Source organism: Hyla sarda, chromosome 4 (assembly GCF_029499605.1).
Source record: "Hyla sarda isolate aHylSar1 chromosome 4, aHylSar1.hap1, whole genome shotgun sequence".
Lineage (NCBI taxonomy): Eukaryota > Metazoa > Chordata > Amphibia > Anura > Hylidae > Hyla > Hyla sarda.
In genome coordinates, this window is record NC_079192.1 from 167,669,043 (window position 1) to 167,687,166 (window position 18,124).

Below are 18,124 nucleotides of genomic sequence, written 5' to 3' on the forward strand. Positions count from 1 at the left end.
ATTTATTTACAAAGCACTGCAAATGTTATTTAGTAATATAGCAAGATGGGGCATTCAATGGAGAAAAGAATATATATGTATAACACTTGATTAGTAAGCTACACTACTTTTCCATTTATTTTATTCTAATAAAAATGTCTCATTATGTAGTGTTTCAATACCAATGGTCCAGCTACTATTCTTATACAGTTATGTGGCTGAGAGAAAAAGTGTATGGGATACTGGAAGTTTATTGCAAATATATTTACGTACACTGCATCAAATTTGTTTTATACACTTAGATATTTAAAGTGTAGGTTTAAAATCAGCATTTACTGTACACATATGAATGATGCTTTGGTCAAGTGCTCCTTCCAACCAGTTGTAAGAGAAGTCCATATTCCAGCCTTCCTCTCCCAGGAGAAGGGGTGGACCCAAGCCTTTTAGTCAGCAGTCTTGGACTGGCTTTTTTGCTAGTGCCACATGCCTCAGTTCTGCTCTCACTAGGCATACCTACACCTAGGCCACATGTGCTCTATCAAGGTAAAATCCTGTCTACAACTAAGTCACTGTTCCTGCTCACGGTGTGGGGATAAAGTGCTCAAGTTTTCCTCTTCAGAAGAATTTTTCAAAGTTTCTGTCAGAGAGAATAAGGCTTAACAAGGGTCTCTCTGCAATACACTATACTCTTAGTTGGCCTCCAGTTGGAGTTAGTGATGTGTTAGTGTTCTTGTGTGAGTAAAGAAAGTCTACTGATCTGGTCTATTGAACTACAGTAAGCCAACCTGTGAAAATCATCATCAGTTGTTTCTATAAATTGGACTGGGAACATATTCAACTGTGACCATTCACATCTGCTTTAGACATTACACAATAACATGCTGAAAGCACCTTAGAGGTTGCTAAACTCAGTAAATCTGCTTAAAAAATATTTAATGGGACAGTGATCAAATAAACATCCATTTGGCTCCAAAGCAATAACGTTTCAAGCTGTGTCAAAGCATTTGTATTTTATTGGATTTGTAAAAGAAGTTCAGTAAAGTTGTTAACATTGTTTCATGGTATCCTAGTGTCCAGAGTTCTTATTCCTGCACTTTGTACTATGGGTACAACTCATTTGATAAAAGTCTGTATAAATATATATATTAGGGCTCAGGGTTTAAGACAACTGGACAGGTTGTGTTTCAAGTAATATTTAAATTTATTGATTGTATATAATGTGACAATTGAATATTAGATAAAATGTAAATAGCAGCAACTGCGTCTCACAGGGCCCTTGTGTAGGCGCAGCACCCACTATTAAGAACTATAGCATATGTATAGTACAGTATATAAAATATAAAAATATACTGGTAAAAAATTATAAAAAATATAAAATAAGAATATAGAGACCACCATAAACATATATATAGAGAGGGATCTGGGTGGGAGAGTCTTAGTCCATCCTCTATGGTAAATAATCTCCTCTCATAAAAAAGTCCTGCTCATATAGACCGATTCTGGTATTGTGGTAACCAATGGCAACCATAAGGTTAGTAACCCGTAGCAACCGTTCAGATGAGTCCGGCTATTTAAACACTTCAACGTTTAAGTAGAAGATAAACTTGCTATTTGTAGACAATATTCAACATGAACAGCTAGTGTGCAGTCACTGTTAATATGCATGCATATTTGTATGATACTTTGTATCTCACCGCTCCCGGACACTGATGCGCTGAACTTCACGGGGATGCTGCGATCTCCTCCTGTTGCGCTGTGTAATCTCGCAGTGTGTTAGCACTGCGTAGCTGTCTTGGTAAGCAGCAGCATCACCGGAGACTCGGCCGTCTCCCACAGTGGTGATGTTGGTAGATGGTGGGTTGCGGGTGGTGTTGTTGCAGCGGTTCTGCGGATGCGCACGTACATGTGCCGGTGGCGTCCTCGTGGCAGCGAGGCGCGGATGTCTCCTTCACCGGGTGTCAGGTGATTGACAGTTTATTGTCCGGTATCGGACTGCTATTGACTTAAGCAGGGCAAATATACTGGTGGTCTCAATAGGTATTGAGGGGACGCTGGACGCGTTTCAGGACTGTCTCAGTCCTTTCTTCAGCAGCAAAGTATAAGTATATAGTGGGTGCTGCGCCTACACAAGGGCCCTGTGAGACGCAGTTGCTGCTATTTACATTTTATCTAATATTCAATTGTCACATTATATACAATCAATAAATTTAAATATTACTTGAAACACAACCTGTCCAGTTGTCTTAAACCCTGAGCCCTAATATATATATTTATACAGACAAACTACAATCTGACACCTTGGGTATAAGTGTCTAATTAGGTAGCCCGGGTTTATTTGGTGGGTAGTCAGACAAGAGCCTCTCCAACTCTTCTATATCATTTGATAAAAGGTCAGTAGGGGTCACAATGAAACACAAGGATGGCTACAACACCATGCCACGTGACATCCAGTTAAAGGGCTACAACTCCTAGCTATCCTGCAGCATAATGTTTATTATCTCCCCCATGGTTGGCACAAATGACTACATGGATTGAGACATATGGATTGGAAACAGGATCTTGGTGAAACTAATGGACCTTCATCTTATTTCTGTAAAAACTGCTGCCAGTTACACTGCACATGCTAGAGAAGACATCATGAGGTATGACGTCCGGTTTTCCCATAGCAACCAATCACAGCTTAGCTTTCATATCTTAACGAGCTCTGGTAAAATGAAAGCTGAGCTGTGATTGGTTCCTACAGGATCAACTGATTAATGTACAGCTACTTACTCTGTGGCTGCCACATACAAATTAATGGCCTTTCGATTTCACTAATAATACCATAGTATTACCAGCCAACAAAATCGAGTGTGGTTTCATCAACATGCAGCTGCTAAAGCACGTAAACCTAGCCTAAATCTTTTGCACTGAGAATAATAGTTTCTGTTAGTGGCATTTACCTAAATTTGGCACATGGCAGGAACAAACATGCTGGCACTTACTGACACAGTAGCTAGAAATAATTACCTTTAGAATATCTTGCAGCTTGTAAAGAGAGGACAATGTTTGGTTCTTTTCCTCCTGTAATTCCACATTACGTTCCTGACATCCTGGTTAAAATACAGACCTTGTGGTTAAAGTTTTAAAAATATAATATATAACAATATAAAGTATTACTATTGTAAGCAAGCAGCTGGCAAAATGGTGGATGGGAAGCATGTATCACTGAGGCTTCTTGCCTCAGTGACATAATATTGGGGTTTGGGTCCGGGTTTTGGGAGTGACTAAAGGTTCTGGACATGAAGTCACTCCCATACTGGTGTGTGTGTGTGTGTGTTGCAGTCCTGAATCTGATCTCACATCTATGCGAGCACTGCCAGAGAACAGCAGAAAGGAGTTGCTCTGAAGCACTGCTAATATGTAAACATGCTCCTTTGTGCAATGGAGGTGGGAGATGGCTCTCTGAGCTTCCCTGCCTCCAGCCCATCTGCTGCCGTATGCCTACCCATCTTTGAATATGCAAATACTCTCCAGAATGGTTACACAGGCAAAATCTCTAATGTCATTAGGATGTGATTGCTATGAAAAGGTTCTGCATATTAAGAGGTGGGCGGGCATATGGCAACAGAGGGCATGGAGGCAGGAAAGCATGGAGTGCCGGCTCCAACCTTCATTGTGCAAAGGAACATATTGCAAACAGCACTCAGGACCTGCTGAAAGAGCAATGTAGAACACCTGCTGTATTACCTGGTAAACCCCTTTACAAAAGTCCCAAGGTTCCCTGTATTCTCACAACATGTCTACGATGTGGGACAGGCTACAAAATAACTGATTTTATGGCTCTTTGAAACTACTCTTGGATCCAGGCAATTTCTATGTGAGTAAATTATACCTCTATACCTTTGGTGGAGGAGGGGTACAGCCCAAAGGGCTTGCATATACCAGACACCAAGGGTTTATGATCCCACCCAAGAACTTGTCCTGAAAGAATGAAACGGAGTGGTTGAAGTTACTGAACAGGATCCAGAAGCAGAATAAAGGAGGATTCTGTTAGCGTAAGGAGCTGGAGGAATGGCACTGTAAACCAGATGGAGGAAATATGAGACCTAGGCCCTAAAGAAGCTGGGGGCCCAATTTGAAAAGCAAATCATACATAGTGTTATCCTCCAAGTGGCATGGCCTACACCCATACTGTTGTGCTCCTCAATGATATTAATAAAAAGAACAGTAGTAACCATGATTTGGGGAATGGAAGGGAGGAGTTAAATAAAAGTACATAATAATGGTTTTGTCTAGTGGACCTGCCACTTTTAATTACAAAAGAGATTTATAAATATTGCTACATGAGCCAGACACCCAGCAATGTTGGCAGAACGTAGCTGTGGGGCAAATCTGCAATATACCGTACTTCACATTGGAATCTTAGGCATTATTACAATTGACCTACCTTTGATTGCCTTTTCTAGTTGCTGTAGAAAGACTTCACATCGATAACAATTATGAGGGCTTGCATCATTTTGGGATCCTGTCGGACTCCACTTCTTTATTCCAGTGTGGGAAACTTTACCATTTTGCTCTTGCATCTCTGCCAGCTTCAAAATCCAGAAAGGAAAAAAAGAAACACAAGTGAATTTAAAGAGGACCTGTGGCCAAACCCCAAAATGAGATTCCTTTCAAGATTATACTGTCAGTAAGTGTTTATCAGGCATACTACACGTCCCTTAATATACAACATACAGTACACACCCCCTGAATGTAAAATCCTGCCCATCACCTGATATGCTCTTCCATTTTTTTAAATTAAGTTCATGCCAATTTGACTGATTCCCTGAATTTTCAGACAAACTATAAACTCACATATCTGAAGAACGGAAGGGTGTTTCAATAAACTGTAAAACATCCTATTGAGATTTAATCATAGTAAAATCTAATTTTTTGGGTTGGCCACAGGGCTTCTTTATTAATTGCAACCAACACATGAAAGTAAAATAATTGCAAATTTGAAGTTCTTGCTCATAGCTTGTCGGGGAAGCGTTTAATATATCAAACAGTATCTAAACAGTAGATGGAATGGAACATTGAATTCCATGCAATGCCCAGACAAGCACTGTTTGCAATACAATACTATCAGCAAAACTATTACTGCTATATTATTTGGAACAGTCACTTTGTACCTTCAGTTCCAGGGATGACTTTTCAATGCTCATCTCTGTCTTTTCCATCTCTCGAATCTGCTGAAGATGTTTTAATGACTTATCCCTATGCAGATTGGGAAAAAAACATTATTCCAGGCTTTCAATGGGATGTGGCCATTCTAGGTTGAAAATACTATAACTTAAATACCATTCATCTATTGCTTTTGAGAAACATTTAAGGTCAAACCCATAATGAGCATCAAACAGGTATTCCCATCTTATAAAATTAAGTCATATGACTAGCAGTGACGGTCAATTTCTGGGAGAATAAAGGGGCCCAAGTGCTTATTTACTACTACATTCCCGTCCAAGTTTTTACCAGTGGTGCTCTAGGTCACCTGACTGTGCAGGGAACTGCAGCATTGCCTTATTAACTTGAAGGGGGTGCATTCAGCATTGGCCCCTTCATTCACTGGATCATTGGTGGTCCAGGCAGTATGTCATCACTTTGCAAAATGTACATTTTCTACTTTAAAAGAGATGAAAGGAAAGGGATGGGCTTCACTCCACTGGATACTTTATGTTTGCACTTTTGTATATGCATATGGAGCAAAGTAAAAGTCTTCAAACATGTCTTGCAAAAGTACTGATTTTCTGTCCTACGCTTCTGCAAAGGAGGACCGATTTTAAAGCAGGCATATTTGTATGAAACAGCATATTGAAATAAAGAAAACTTAACTGGTGCTTATATAGAACATCACAGTTTAAAATGGTATCAAGGGAAGTCTGGATATCTATACAAAGTGCAGTATGGTACCAATTATTATATGATATGAACAACGTCCAATACTAATTGTAATAACCCTGGCTGAAATAGTTCACTATTCTTTTCCACAGTCAGAAGTTAAAGGGGATATTCCAGAGACAAAGGGGAAGATTTATCAAAATGTGTGCAGAGGAAAAGCTGACCAGTTGTCCAAAGCAACTAATCAGATCGCTTCTTTAAATCTCAATAAGGTCTCTTAAAAATAAAAGACGGAATCTGATTGGTTGCTATGGGCAACTAAACCACTTTTCCTCTACGCAGGTTTTGCTTCTAAAAGGCTGCATTTAAATGAGCTGACTGGAATCAAATAGTGATTCTGATTGGCTAATTTTTGCCCCATATTACAGTTTTGTGGACAGACTGAAAACCATGGTATGCCATGGTTTTCAGTCCGGCCACAAAACCGGATACAGGGCAAAAATGAGCCGATCAGAATCACTATCTGACTCTGGTCAGCGCATTTAAATGAATGAGATTTGGCACTGGCCGGATCTCTGAAATGTGTGAATGCACCCTAAGCTTTGTGCTCTGGAAAAATAGAGTTAAATGTCCACTCTGCAACGCACAAAGCATCAGCATATTCAGAAGAATTTAACCCTTTTCCTGGAACCAGATAGACTTATTACATCTACCCAGTGCAGCTTTCAGTGGAGAAATATGCCACTGGAATTTACCTTTGAAGAATACAGCATATGTCTAGATAAAACATTTATATGTAATTTATGTCTAGCAAACAGCTGAATAACTTACCTCTCGATTATCTGTTTCTGTAAAGAGGTGACCAGTTGTTCCAATCGGACCTTCTCTGTGCTGCATTCTGTGTACTATAGATAATATCATCATTATTTATACATACGTACAAACTAAAATCTGAATTAATACTACCTGTATGTATTAAATCTTATTTTAATCTAAACAGGCGAAGGAACCAGTCATGTATTTTATCTTGTTAAATGTAAAAAAAAAGTCTGGTGATCACTCACATGGCTGCAGGCTTTTATTTATACAGTGGGGCAAAAAGGTATTTGTTCAGCCACCAATTGTGCAAGTTCTCCCACTTAAAAAGATGAGATAGGCCTGTAATTTTCATCATAGGTATACCTCAACTATGACAGACAGAATGAGGGAAAAAAAATCCATAAAATCACATTGTCTAATTTTTAAAGAATTTATTTGCAAATTATGGTGGAAACTAAGTATTTGGTCACCTACAAACAAGCAAGATTTCTGGCTCTCACAGACCTGTCACTTCTTTAAGAGTCTCCTCTGTCCTCCACTCGTTCCCTGTATTAATGGCACCTGTTTGAACTTGTTATCAGTATAAAAGACACCTGTCCACAACCTCAAACAGTCACACTCCAAACTCCACTATGGCCAAGACCAAAGAGCTGTTGAAGGACACCAGAAACTAAATTGTAGACGTGCACCAGGCTGGGAAGACTGAATCTGCAATAGGCAAGCAGCTTGGTGTGAAGAAACCAACTGTGGGAGCAATTATTAGAAAATGGAAGACATACAAGACCACTGATAATCTCCCTCGATCTGGGGCTCCATACAAGATCTCACCCCGTGGTGTCAAAATTATTACAAGAACGGTGAGCAAAAATCCCAGAACCACATGGGGGGGACCGAGTGAATTACCTGCAGAGAGCTGGGACCAAAGTAACAAAGGCTACCATTAGTAACAAACTACGCCGCCAGGGACTCAAATCATGCAGTGCCAGACGTGTTCCCATGCCTAAGCCAGTACATGTCCGGGCCTGTCTGAAGTTTGCTAGAGAGCATTTGGATGATCCAGAAGAGTATTTGGAGAATGTCATATAGTCAGATGAAACCAAAGTAGAACTTTTTGGTAAAAACTTAACTCATCGTGTTTGGAGGAGAAAGAATGCTGAGTTGCATCAATAGAACACCATACATTCTTACATTCTGCAAAGCACGGGGATGGAAACATCATGCTTTGGGGCTGTTTTTCTGCTAAGAGACCAGGACAACTGATCCGTGTAAAGCAAAGAATGAATGGGGCCATGTATTGTGAGATTTTAAGTGAAAACCTCCTTCCATCAGCAAGGGCATTGAAGATGAAACATGGCTGGGTCTTTCAGCATGACAATGATCCCAAACACACTACCCGGGCAACGAAGGGGTGGCTTTGTAAGAAGCATTTCAAGGTCCTGGAGTGGCCTAGCCAGTCTCAAGATCTCAACCCTGTAGAAAACCTTTGGAGGGAGTTGAAAGTCTTTTTTGCCCAGCGACAGCCCCAAAACATTGCTGCTCTAGAGGAGATCTGCATGAAGGAATGGGCCAAAATACCAGCAACAGTGTGTGTGAAAACCTTATGAAGACTTACAGAAAACAATTGACCTCTGTCATTGCCAACAAAGGGTATATAACAAAGTACTGAGATGAACTTTTGTTATTGACCAAATAAATTCTTTAAAAATCAGACAATATGTTTTTATGGATTTTTTCTCTCAGTATGTCTCTCATAGATGAGGTATACCTATGATGAAAATTACAGGCCTCTCCCATCTTTTTAAGTGTGAGAACTTGCACAATTGGTGGCTGACTAAATACTATTTTGCCCCACTGTACCCTCTGTTAGTACTTCTGAGCATGGATGCAATGGAAGCTGGTGTCAGAGAGCAATACTTTATCATGCATTTTTTAAATAAGAATTCATGTATTTAAGTCAATGGGAGTAATGGGACTGGCAGGGTATTTTTCTCTAGGGCTTATCATTGAGCCTTTTGGTTCTGAGAAAAATGCAATACAAACAAGATGAAATCATGAGACTTTTCTCTAAAAAGAAAATATAAACAGGGGAAACAAGTTTTTCTTTCATTTTAGCATTGATTAAAATGTGGTGAGATTATTTTTCTCTGGGAAATACCAACTGGGAAGTAGGGAGCTGAATTTTTAAGGGGTTAATCTGCTAGACAAGGACACCGCTACTTGTAAAGGGTTAATCTGCAAGACTAGGACATAACTGATTGTAATCCCATTTAGATGCATGGAAAAGATTTTCAGTTGCAGAAATTGATTCAACAAATCTGCAGTGTGAATACAAAGAATACTGTTTTAGCTAACAGCTATTGTTCCCAAAACTGGCAGGTTTGGTTGAGTTTGCTCCTATAAGTATGGGCACATATGTGGAAACTACAAACCTGGTCTCGAGCAGACTCTAGTTCATGATACTGCTCTTCCAGCTCTGTGTCTTTTGTCTTCAACATGTCCCAGACCTTCTGTAATTCCTCCCGGACCAGCATTAATTCTGAGTCTACTTCTTCCAAGGAAGCCTGATTAAAATACATCCAGATCAGACACAGCTGATGACACTGAATTAACATATTAAAGGTATTTGTCACGATGCCGGCTGGCAGGTAGTGGATCCTCTGTGCCAGAGAGGGATTGGCGTGGACCGTGCTAGTGGACCGGTTCTAAGCCACTACTGGTTTTCACCAGAGCCCGCCGCAAAGCGGGATGGTCTTGCTGCGGCGGTAGTGACCAGGTCGTATCCACTAGCAACGGCTCACCTCTCTGGCTGCTGAAGATAGGCGCGGTACAAGGGAGTAGGCAAAAGCAAGGTCGGACGTAGCAGAAGGTCGGGGCAGGCAGCAAGGATCGTAGTCAGGGGCAACGGCAGAAGGTCTGGAAACACAGGCAAGGAACACACAAGGAACGCTTTCACTGGCACTAAGGCAACAAGATCCGGCAAGGGAGTGCAAGGGAAGTGAGGTAATATAGGGAAGTGCACAGGTGTAATCACTAATTGGAACCACTGCGCCAATCAGCGGCGCAGTGGCCCTTTAAATCGCAGAGACCCGGCGCGCGCGCGCCCTAGGGAGCGGGGCCGCGCGCGCCGGGACAGAACAGACGGAGAGCGAGTCAGGTAGGGGAGCCGGGGTGCGCATCGCGAGCGGGCGCTACCCGCATCGCGAATCGCATCCCGGCTGGCAGCGGAATCGCAGCGCCCCGGGTCAGAGGACGTGACCGGAGCGCTGCCGCGGGGAGAGTGAAGCGAGCGCTCCGGGGAGGAGCGGGGACCCGGAGCGCTCGGCGTAACAGTACCCCCCCCCCTTGGGTCTCCCCCTCTTCTTAGAGCCTGAGAACCTGAGGAGCAGACTTTTGTCTAGGATGTTGTCCTCAGGTTCCCAGGATCTCTCTTCAGGACCACAACCCTCCCAGTCCACTAAAAAAAAATTTTTCCCTCTGACCTTTTTGGCAGCTAAAATTTCTTTGACCGAGAAGATGTCCGAGGAGCCGGAAACAGGGGTGGGAGGAACAGACTTGGGAGAAAAACGGTTGAGGATGAGTGGTTTGAGAAGAGAGACGTGAAAGGCATTAGGGATACGAAGAGAGGGAGGAAGAAGAAGTTTATAAGAGACAGGATTAATTTGACACAAAATTTTGAAAGGACCAAGATAGCGTGGTCCCAACTTGTAGCTAGGGACACGGAAGCGGACATATTTAGCGGAGAGCCATACCTTGTCTCCAGGGGAAAAAACGGGGGGAGCTCTTCTTTTCTTATCCGCGAACTTCTTCATGCGTGATGAAGCCTGTAAGAGAGAATTTTGGGTCTCTCTCCATATGATGGAAAGGTCACGAGAAATTTCATCCACAGCGGGCAGACCAGAGGGCAAGGGAGTAGGGAGGGGGGGAAGAGGGTGACGGCCGTACACCACGAAAAATGGGGATTTGGAGGAAGACTCAGAGACCCTGAAGTTATACGAGAATTCGGCCCATGGGAGGAGATCTGCCCAGTCATCCTGGCGGGAGGAAACAAAATGTCGCAAATAATCACCCAAGATCTGGTTAATCCTTTCTACTTGTCCATTGGACTGGGGATGATATGCAGAAGAAAAATTTAATTTAATCTTGAGTTGTTTACAGAGAGCCCTCCAGAATTTAGACACGAATTGGACGCCTCTATCCGAGACAATCTGCGTAGGCAATCCGTGAAGACGAAAAATGTGTACAAAAAATTGTTTAGCCAACTGAGGCGCAGAAGGAAGACCAGGAAGAGGGATGAAATGTGCCATTTTGGAGAATCGATCAACGACCACCCAAATAACAGTGTTGCCACGGGAAGGGGGTAAATCAGTAATAAAATCCATACCAATCAGAGACCAAGGCTGTTCGGGGACAGGCAGAGGATGAAGAAAACCAGCGGGCTTCTGGCGAGGAGTCTTATCCCGGGCACAGATAGTGCAGGCTCGCACAAAGTCCACAACATCCGTCTCCAGAGTCGGCCACCAATAGAAGCGGGAGATGAGTTGCACAGATTTCTTGATACCCGCATGACCTGCGAGATGGGAGGAGTGACCCCATTTGAGGATTCCGAGGCGTTGGCGAGGAGAAACAAAGGTCTTTCCTGGAGGAGTCTGCCTGATGGAGGCAGGAGAAGTGGAGATCAGGCAGTCAGGTGGAATGATGTGTTGCGGAGAGAGTTCAACTTCTGAGGCATCCGAGGAACGAGAGAGAGCATCGGCCCTAATGTTCTTATCGGCAGGACGAAAGTGAATCTCAAAATTAAATCGGGCAAAGAACAGAGACCACCGGGCCTGGCGAGGATTCAGCCGTTGGGCAGACTGGAGGTAGGAGAGGTTCTTGTGGTCGGTGTAGATAATAACAGGAGAACTTGATCCCTCCAGCAGATGCCTCCATTCCTCAAGTGCTAATTTAATGGCTAGAAGCTCTCGATCCCCGATGGAGTAGTTCCTCTCCGCTGGAGAGAAGGTCCTAGAGAAAAAACCACAAGTGACAGCGTGCCCGGAAGAATTTTTTTGTAGAAGAACAGCTCCAGCTCCCACTGAGGAGGCATCAACCTCCAATAGGAAGGGTTTGGAAGGGTCAGGTCTGGAGAGGACGGGAGCCGAAGAAAAGGCAGACTTGAGTCGTTTAAAGGCGTCTTCTGCTTGAGGGGGCCAGGACTTGGGATCAGCATTTTTTTTGGTTAAAGCCACGATAGGAGCCACAATGGTAGAAAAATGTGGAATAAATTGCCTGTAATAATTGGCGAACCCCAAAAAGCGTTGGATAGCACGGAGTCCGGAGGGGCGTGGCCAATCTAAGACGGCAGAGAGTTTGTCTGGATCCATCTGTAGTCCCTGGCCAGAGACCAAATATCCTAGAAAAGGAAGAGATTGGCATTCAAACAGACATTTCTCAATTTTGGCATAGAGTTGGTTGTCACGAAGCCTCTGAAGAACCATACGGACATGCTGGCGGTGTTCTTCTAGATTGGCAGAAAAAATTAGGATATCGTCCAGATATACAACAACACAGGAGTATAACAGATCACGAAAAATTTCATTGACAAAGTCTTGGAAGACGGCAGGGGCGTTGCACAGTCCAAAGGGCATGACCAGATACTCAAAGTGTCCATCTCTGGTGTTAAATGCCGTTTTCCACTCGTCCCCCTCTCTGATGCGGATGAGGTTATAGGCGCCTCTTAAGTCCAATTTAGTGAAGATGTGGGCACCTTGGAGGCGATCAAAGAGTTCAGAGATGAGGGGTAAGGGGTAGCGGTTCTTAACCGTGATTTTATTAAGACCGCGGTAGTCAATGCATGGACGTAGGGAGCCATCTTTTTTGGACACAAAGAAAAATCCGGCTCCGGCAGGAGAGGAGGATTTACGGATAAAGCCCTTTTTTAGATTCTCCTGGACGTATTCGGACATGGCAAGAGTCTCTGGGGCAGAGAGAGGATAAATTCTGCCCCGGGGTGGAGTAGTGCCCGGGAGGAGGTCGATAGGGCAATCATAAGGCCTGTGAGGAGGTAGAGTCTCAGCTTGTTTTTTGCAGAAAACATCCGCGAAGTCCATATAGGCCTTAGGGAGACCGGTTACTGGAGGAACCACAGAGTTACGGCAAGGGTTACTGGGAACCGGTTTTAGACAGTTCTTGGAACAAGAGGACCCCCAACTCTTGATCTCCCCAGTGGACCAATCCAGGGTAGGGGAATGAAGTTGAAGCCAGGGAAGTCCAAGGAGAATTTCCGAGGTGCAATTGGGGAGGACCAAAAGTTCAATCCTCTCATGATGAGATCCGATGCTCATAAGAAGGGGCTCCGTGCGGAAACGTATGGAACAGTCCAATCTTTCATTATTTACACAATTGATGTAGAGGGGTCTGGCGAGACTGGTCACCGGAATGTTGAACCTGTTGACGAGAGAGGCCAAAATAAAATTTCCTGCAGATCCAGAGTCCAAGAAGGCCACTGTAGAGAAGGAGAAGGCAGAGGCAGACATCCGCACAGGCACAGTAAGACGTGGAGAAGCAGAGTAGACATCAAGGACTGTCTCATCTTTGTGCGGAGTCAGCGTACGTCTTTCCAGGCGGGGAGGACGGATAGGACAATCTCTCAGGAAGTGTTCGGTACTAGCACAGTACAGGCAGAGGTTCTCCATACGGCGTCGTGTCCTCTCTTGAGGTGTCAGGCGAGACCGGTCGACCTGCATAGCCTCCACGGCGGGAGGCACAGGAACAGATTGCAGGGGACCAGAGGAGAGAGGAGCCGAGGAGAAGAAACGCCTCGTGCGAACAGAGTCCATATCTTGGCGGAGTTCCTGACGCCTTTCGGAAAAACGCATGTCAATGCGAGTGGCTAGGTGAATAAGTTCATGTAGATTAGCAGGAATTTCTCGTGCGGCCAGAACATCTTTAATGTTGCTGGATAGGCCTTTTTTGAAGGTCGCGCAGAGGGCCTCATTATTCCAGGACAATTCTGAAGCAAGAGTACGGAATTGTACGGCATACTCGCCAACGGAAGAATTACCCTGGACCAGGTTCAACAGGGCAGTCTCAGCAGAAGAGGCTCGGGCAGGTTCCTCAAAGACACTTCGGATTTCCGAGAAGAAGGAGTGTACAGAGGCAGTGACGGGGTCATTGCGGTCCCAGAGCGGTGTGGCCCATGACAGGGCTTTTCCGGACAGAAGGCTGACTACGAAAGCCACCTTAGACCTTTCAGTGGGAAACAGGTCCGACAACATCTCCAGATGCAGGGAACATTGGGAAAGAAAGCCACGGCAAAACTTAGAGTCCCCATCAAATTTATCCGGCAAGGATAAGCGTATCCCAGGAGCGGCCACTCGCTGCGGAAGAGGTGCAGGAGCTGGCGGAGGAGATGACTGCTGAAGCTGTGGTAGTAACTGTTGTAGCATAACGGTCAGTTGAGACAGCTGTTGGCCTTGTTGCGCTATCTGTTGTGACTGCTGGGCGACCACCGTGGTGAGGTCAGCGACAACTGGCAGAGGAACTTCAGCGGGATCCATGGCCGGATCTACTGTCACGATGCCGGCTGGCAGGTAGTGGATCCTCTGTGCCAGAGAGGGATTGGCGTGGACCGTGCTAGTGGACCGGTTCTAAGCCACTACTGGTTTTCACCAGAGCCCGCCGCAAAGCGGGATGGTCTTGCTGCGGCGGTAGTGACCAGGTCGTATCCACTAGCAACGGCTCACCTCTCTGGCTGCTGAAGATAGGCGCGGTACAAGGGAGTAGGCAAAAGCAAGGTCGGACGTAGCAGAAGGTCGGGGCAGGCAGCAAGGATCGTAGTCAGGGGCAACGGCAGAAGGTCTGGAAACACAGGCAAGGAACACACAAGGAACGCTTTCACTGGCACTAAGGCAACAAGATCCGGCAAGGGAGTGCAAGGGAAGTGAGGTAATATAGGGAAGTGCACAGGTGTAATCACTAATTGGAACCACTGCGCCAATCAGCGGCGCAGTGGCCCTTTAAATCGCAGAGACCCGGCGCGCGCGCGCCCTAGGGAGCGGGGCCGCGCGCGCCGGGACAGAACAGACGGAGAGCGAGTCAGGTAGGGGAGCCGGGGTGCGCATCGCGAGCGGGCGCTACCCGCATCGCGAATCGCATCCCGGCTGGCAGCGGAATCGCAGCGCCCCGGGTCAGAGGACGTGACCGGAGCGCTGCCGCGGGGAGAGTGAAGCGAGCGCTCCGGGGAGGAGCGGGGACCCGGAGCGCTCGGCGTAACAGTATTTATGATTATAGCAAAGTTCTTTTATTTTTTTTATTTTTTATAATACATTATTGTCAATTATATAATGACTGGACTTAACATAAATACTTTATTTGATGCTCACCTTAATATCTCCAGGTTTTTTAAGTTTTAGCTCCTTTATTTGCTGTATTAGAGAGAAAACAAAAGTTTAAGCCACTATATATAATCAATATGAGTTCTCAGGGGCGGACTGACTGGCTGGTCCGATCGGACGTTGTCCGAGGGCCCGGCTGGGAACAGGGCATGCCACTGCTGCCGCTCCTGTGGATCCAGGATGCTTTTCCCGGATCCCCAGCAGGAGTCCCCCTGTGTGATCCGTATCTGCGACATACACAGAGGGGATGTGACCTCCGCCCCCACACAGAGCAGGCATTGATGACGTCACTCATCAGCACCTGCACTGTGTAGGAAGGAAGACGCGGGCCCCTGTTGCACTCCGGAGGAGAAGATCACTGCATGGGACATCAGGTGAGCATACATTTTTTTTTTCAACTTGGGAAGAGGGGGGGCTGGGGGAAAAACTCTTCTGCCGGCACCTACTAGGGGGACTCTAACTTTGCTGCCTACACCTACTGGGGGGGACTCAAACTCTGCTGTCTTTACCTACAGTGGGGGGGACTCTAACTCTGCTGCCTACACCTACTGGGGGGGACTCTAACTCTACTGCCTAAACCTATGGGGGGGATTCGAACTCTGCTGCCTACACCTACTGGGGGGGGGGACTCGAACTCTGCTGCCTACACCTACTGGGGGGGGGGACTCGAACTCTGCTGTGTACACCTACTGGGGGGGGGGACGACTCAAACTCTGCTGCCTACATCTGCTTGGGGATAAGGACTCCAACTCTGCTGCCTACACCTACTGGGGGGGGACTCGAACTCTGCTGCCCACACCAACTGGGGGGGGGGGGACTCTATCTCTGCTGCCTACACCTAGTGGGGGGGACTCTAACTCTGCTGCCTACACCTACCATGGGAGAGAAAACCAAATTAGCTGAGAAAACCAAAGGAACATGTAGGTTAGAATCCATCCTATCTGATCACAGTCAGGCAGGCTGCCCTATAGGTAATGAGGAAGTCCTGAGGCTATTGGCAGGATCTGCTGATAACAATCACATGTCTTCTGCCAACTTTAGTTTCTCACCTCTTTAAGAGTAAATATAAGTTCATCCTTCTGCTTCTTTGCTTCTCTTTCTTTTTCCAGCTGCAGCTCTAAACTGTACATTTCAGACCTGCAAAAATAACACTTTTCTATGGAACCTCATTGTTACCCAATAAAACATAAACTTTCTCCATGGTTTTATATATTCAGAGAGTTATTTTAATAATATAAAAATGCATTAGAATATATAATTAATATTATATTAATTGATCACAGTTTTCTGGATATCTGCTTGCTGTTATTTAGTAGGAACTTTAACACATTACTGTAAAGTTCATTGAAAAATGTTTATAGTGCTGCATGGTGCACAATAATGATTTTTCTAAATGACCTTTTAATTTTGTGTGTAAATGTCTAAACTGAGCAGCCATTGCTTGCACTCCCAGTTGCTAATAGTCAAGTGAGATAAAGCCTCCTGCTCCATCTACATAGCCAGTGCGAGACTCAACGATGTAGAGTTATACATTTTGTGTGTCATACGCTGAGTACAAGTGCTTTGGAGACGGCGCATACATAGTGATGAGGGAGTGGGAGAGCAGGCATTAACACTGTTACAAACAATTGAAAAGGAAAGTAATTAAGAAAAATTATTATGTTGCACCATGCTGCACTATAATAATTGTATCTAACTTTACATGTTATGATTATTGTTATTCCCAGGGATAAAAATCAGTTCATGGTCATGTGATGGACACATGGTATTACAGCTTGTTACAATGCTCAGCTATGCTATATACTGTATCTCCAATCAGTCCTGCACTTATTTGACCATCACTTGACCTGGACAGATGTTTATACCCTGGAAGAAAACAGTAAGATCCCTATGAAATGACTACAAGCAAAGATTTTGCAAACTGCAAGGAATTGATACAAAAATATATATTTAAAAGCTATACAGATAATAACTGGAATACTCCCATACTTTACAATGTAAATTTCTCCGCACAGTGTTAGGCTTCACATTAGTGTATAATGTACGATTAAATATGAACGCTGCACTCCAGTATATAGTGTACAGTATACAGATATTCTGCAATAACAAAGCTGTAGTGCTGCTGATTACCAGGCTGTCAGTGCTATGCTTACAGTACTACACAAGTCAATCTCACTCTTCTATGACCTGCTCAGGGCACTGTACTGCACTGCCAAGTGCACCGTGTTCTTTTCTTCTTATATTAGCAGAAAAGGTCATCAGACTTTACCATTGCCCAACTTTAGATCTTTCAGATAACAAACCTGTGTGGTTGGGTCACCGTGCTTTGGATTTCCGCACTACCAAGGCAATCCTAAAATGACATTTAATAGACAAGATTGTATTATAAAGGTGTTAGTGGCTTCACTCAAAATCCACATTGGCAAATTGTGTTGAATTGAGATTTAAAGTAGGATGCGTAAAATAATGTTGAAGGGTATATCTTTATATATGAACCTAATCTTTGAGATTGTATGCTGCATTACACCTGTCGTGGTCATAGACTATGTTGTGCATGTTCCGTTTGCTCACAGGAACACTGACCTGGCTTCTTCTTTCTGCTGCAAGTTTAGATTCCAGTTCTTCCACCCTACACTGTAGCATCTCCCGACGACTTCTCTCCAATTCCAACTGCTGCCGGCATGCATCCAGCTCAATGCGAAGGACAGATCCATTTTCACTCTGTGTAGCATATTATTGTTACCAAGTACAGTTATCACACAACCTTTACATAAAAAGGCCACTTGCTTATCACAGCTCTGTTAACATACACATACAGTGGTCCCTCAACATACGATGGTAATTCGTTCCAAACGACCCATCGTTTGTCGAATCCATCGTATGTTGAGGGATCAGTGCAATGTAAAGTATAGGAAGCTGTACTCACCTGTCTCCGCCACTCCAAACTAGGTCCTCACCGCTCCCGATGCTGTCCAAGGGGGTCCCGATGCTGTCCCGCTGCTCCGGTGTCTTCTTCGCGATCCTCCGGCTTCTTCCGCATCTTCTGCAGGGTCTTCTGCCTCGCTTTCTGGTGACGTTATAACACTGCT

The 18,124-nt window shown here is 44.7% G+C and overlaps 1 protein-coding gene across 5 annotated transcripts in view; it reads right to left on the minus strand.

Annotated features, from left to right (window-relative positions):
• Positions 1-18,124, minus strand: part of LOC130368665 (golgin subfamily A member 6-like protein 26) — a 111,989-nt gene that overhangs the window by 21,703 nt on the left and 72,162 nt on the right. For all 5 annotated transcript variants that reach the window (XM_056572665.1, XM_056572666.1, XM_056572664.1 and 2 more), the window contains 9 exons: positions 17,619-17,756; positions 17,339-17,388; positions 16,085-16,172; positions 15,024-15,065; positions 9,090-9,221; positions 6,673-6,746; positions 5,136-5,220; positions 4,409-4,553; positions 2,989-3,071 (listed from right to left, as the gene is read on the minus strand). In XM_056572665.1, coding sequence (XP_056428640.1) covers positions 2,989-3,071; positions 4,409-4,553; positions 5,136-5,220; positions 6,673-6,746; positions 9,090-9,221; positions 15,024-15,065; positions 16,085-16,172; positions 17,339-17,388; positions 17,619-17,756 — 837 coding nt within the window. The remainder of the gene's footprint in view (positions 1-2,988; positions 3,072-4,408; positions 4,554-5,135; positions 5,221-6,672; positions 6,747-9,089; positions 9,222-15,023; positions 15,066-16,084; positions 16,173-17,338; positions 17,389-17,618; positions 17,757-18,124) is intronic.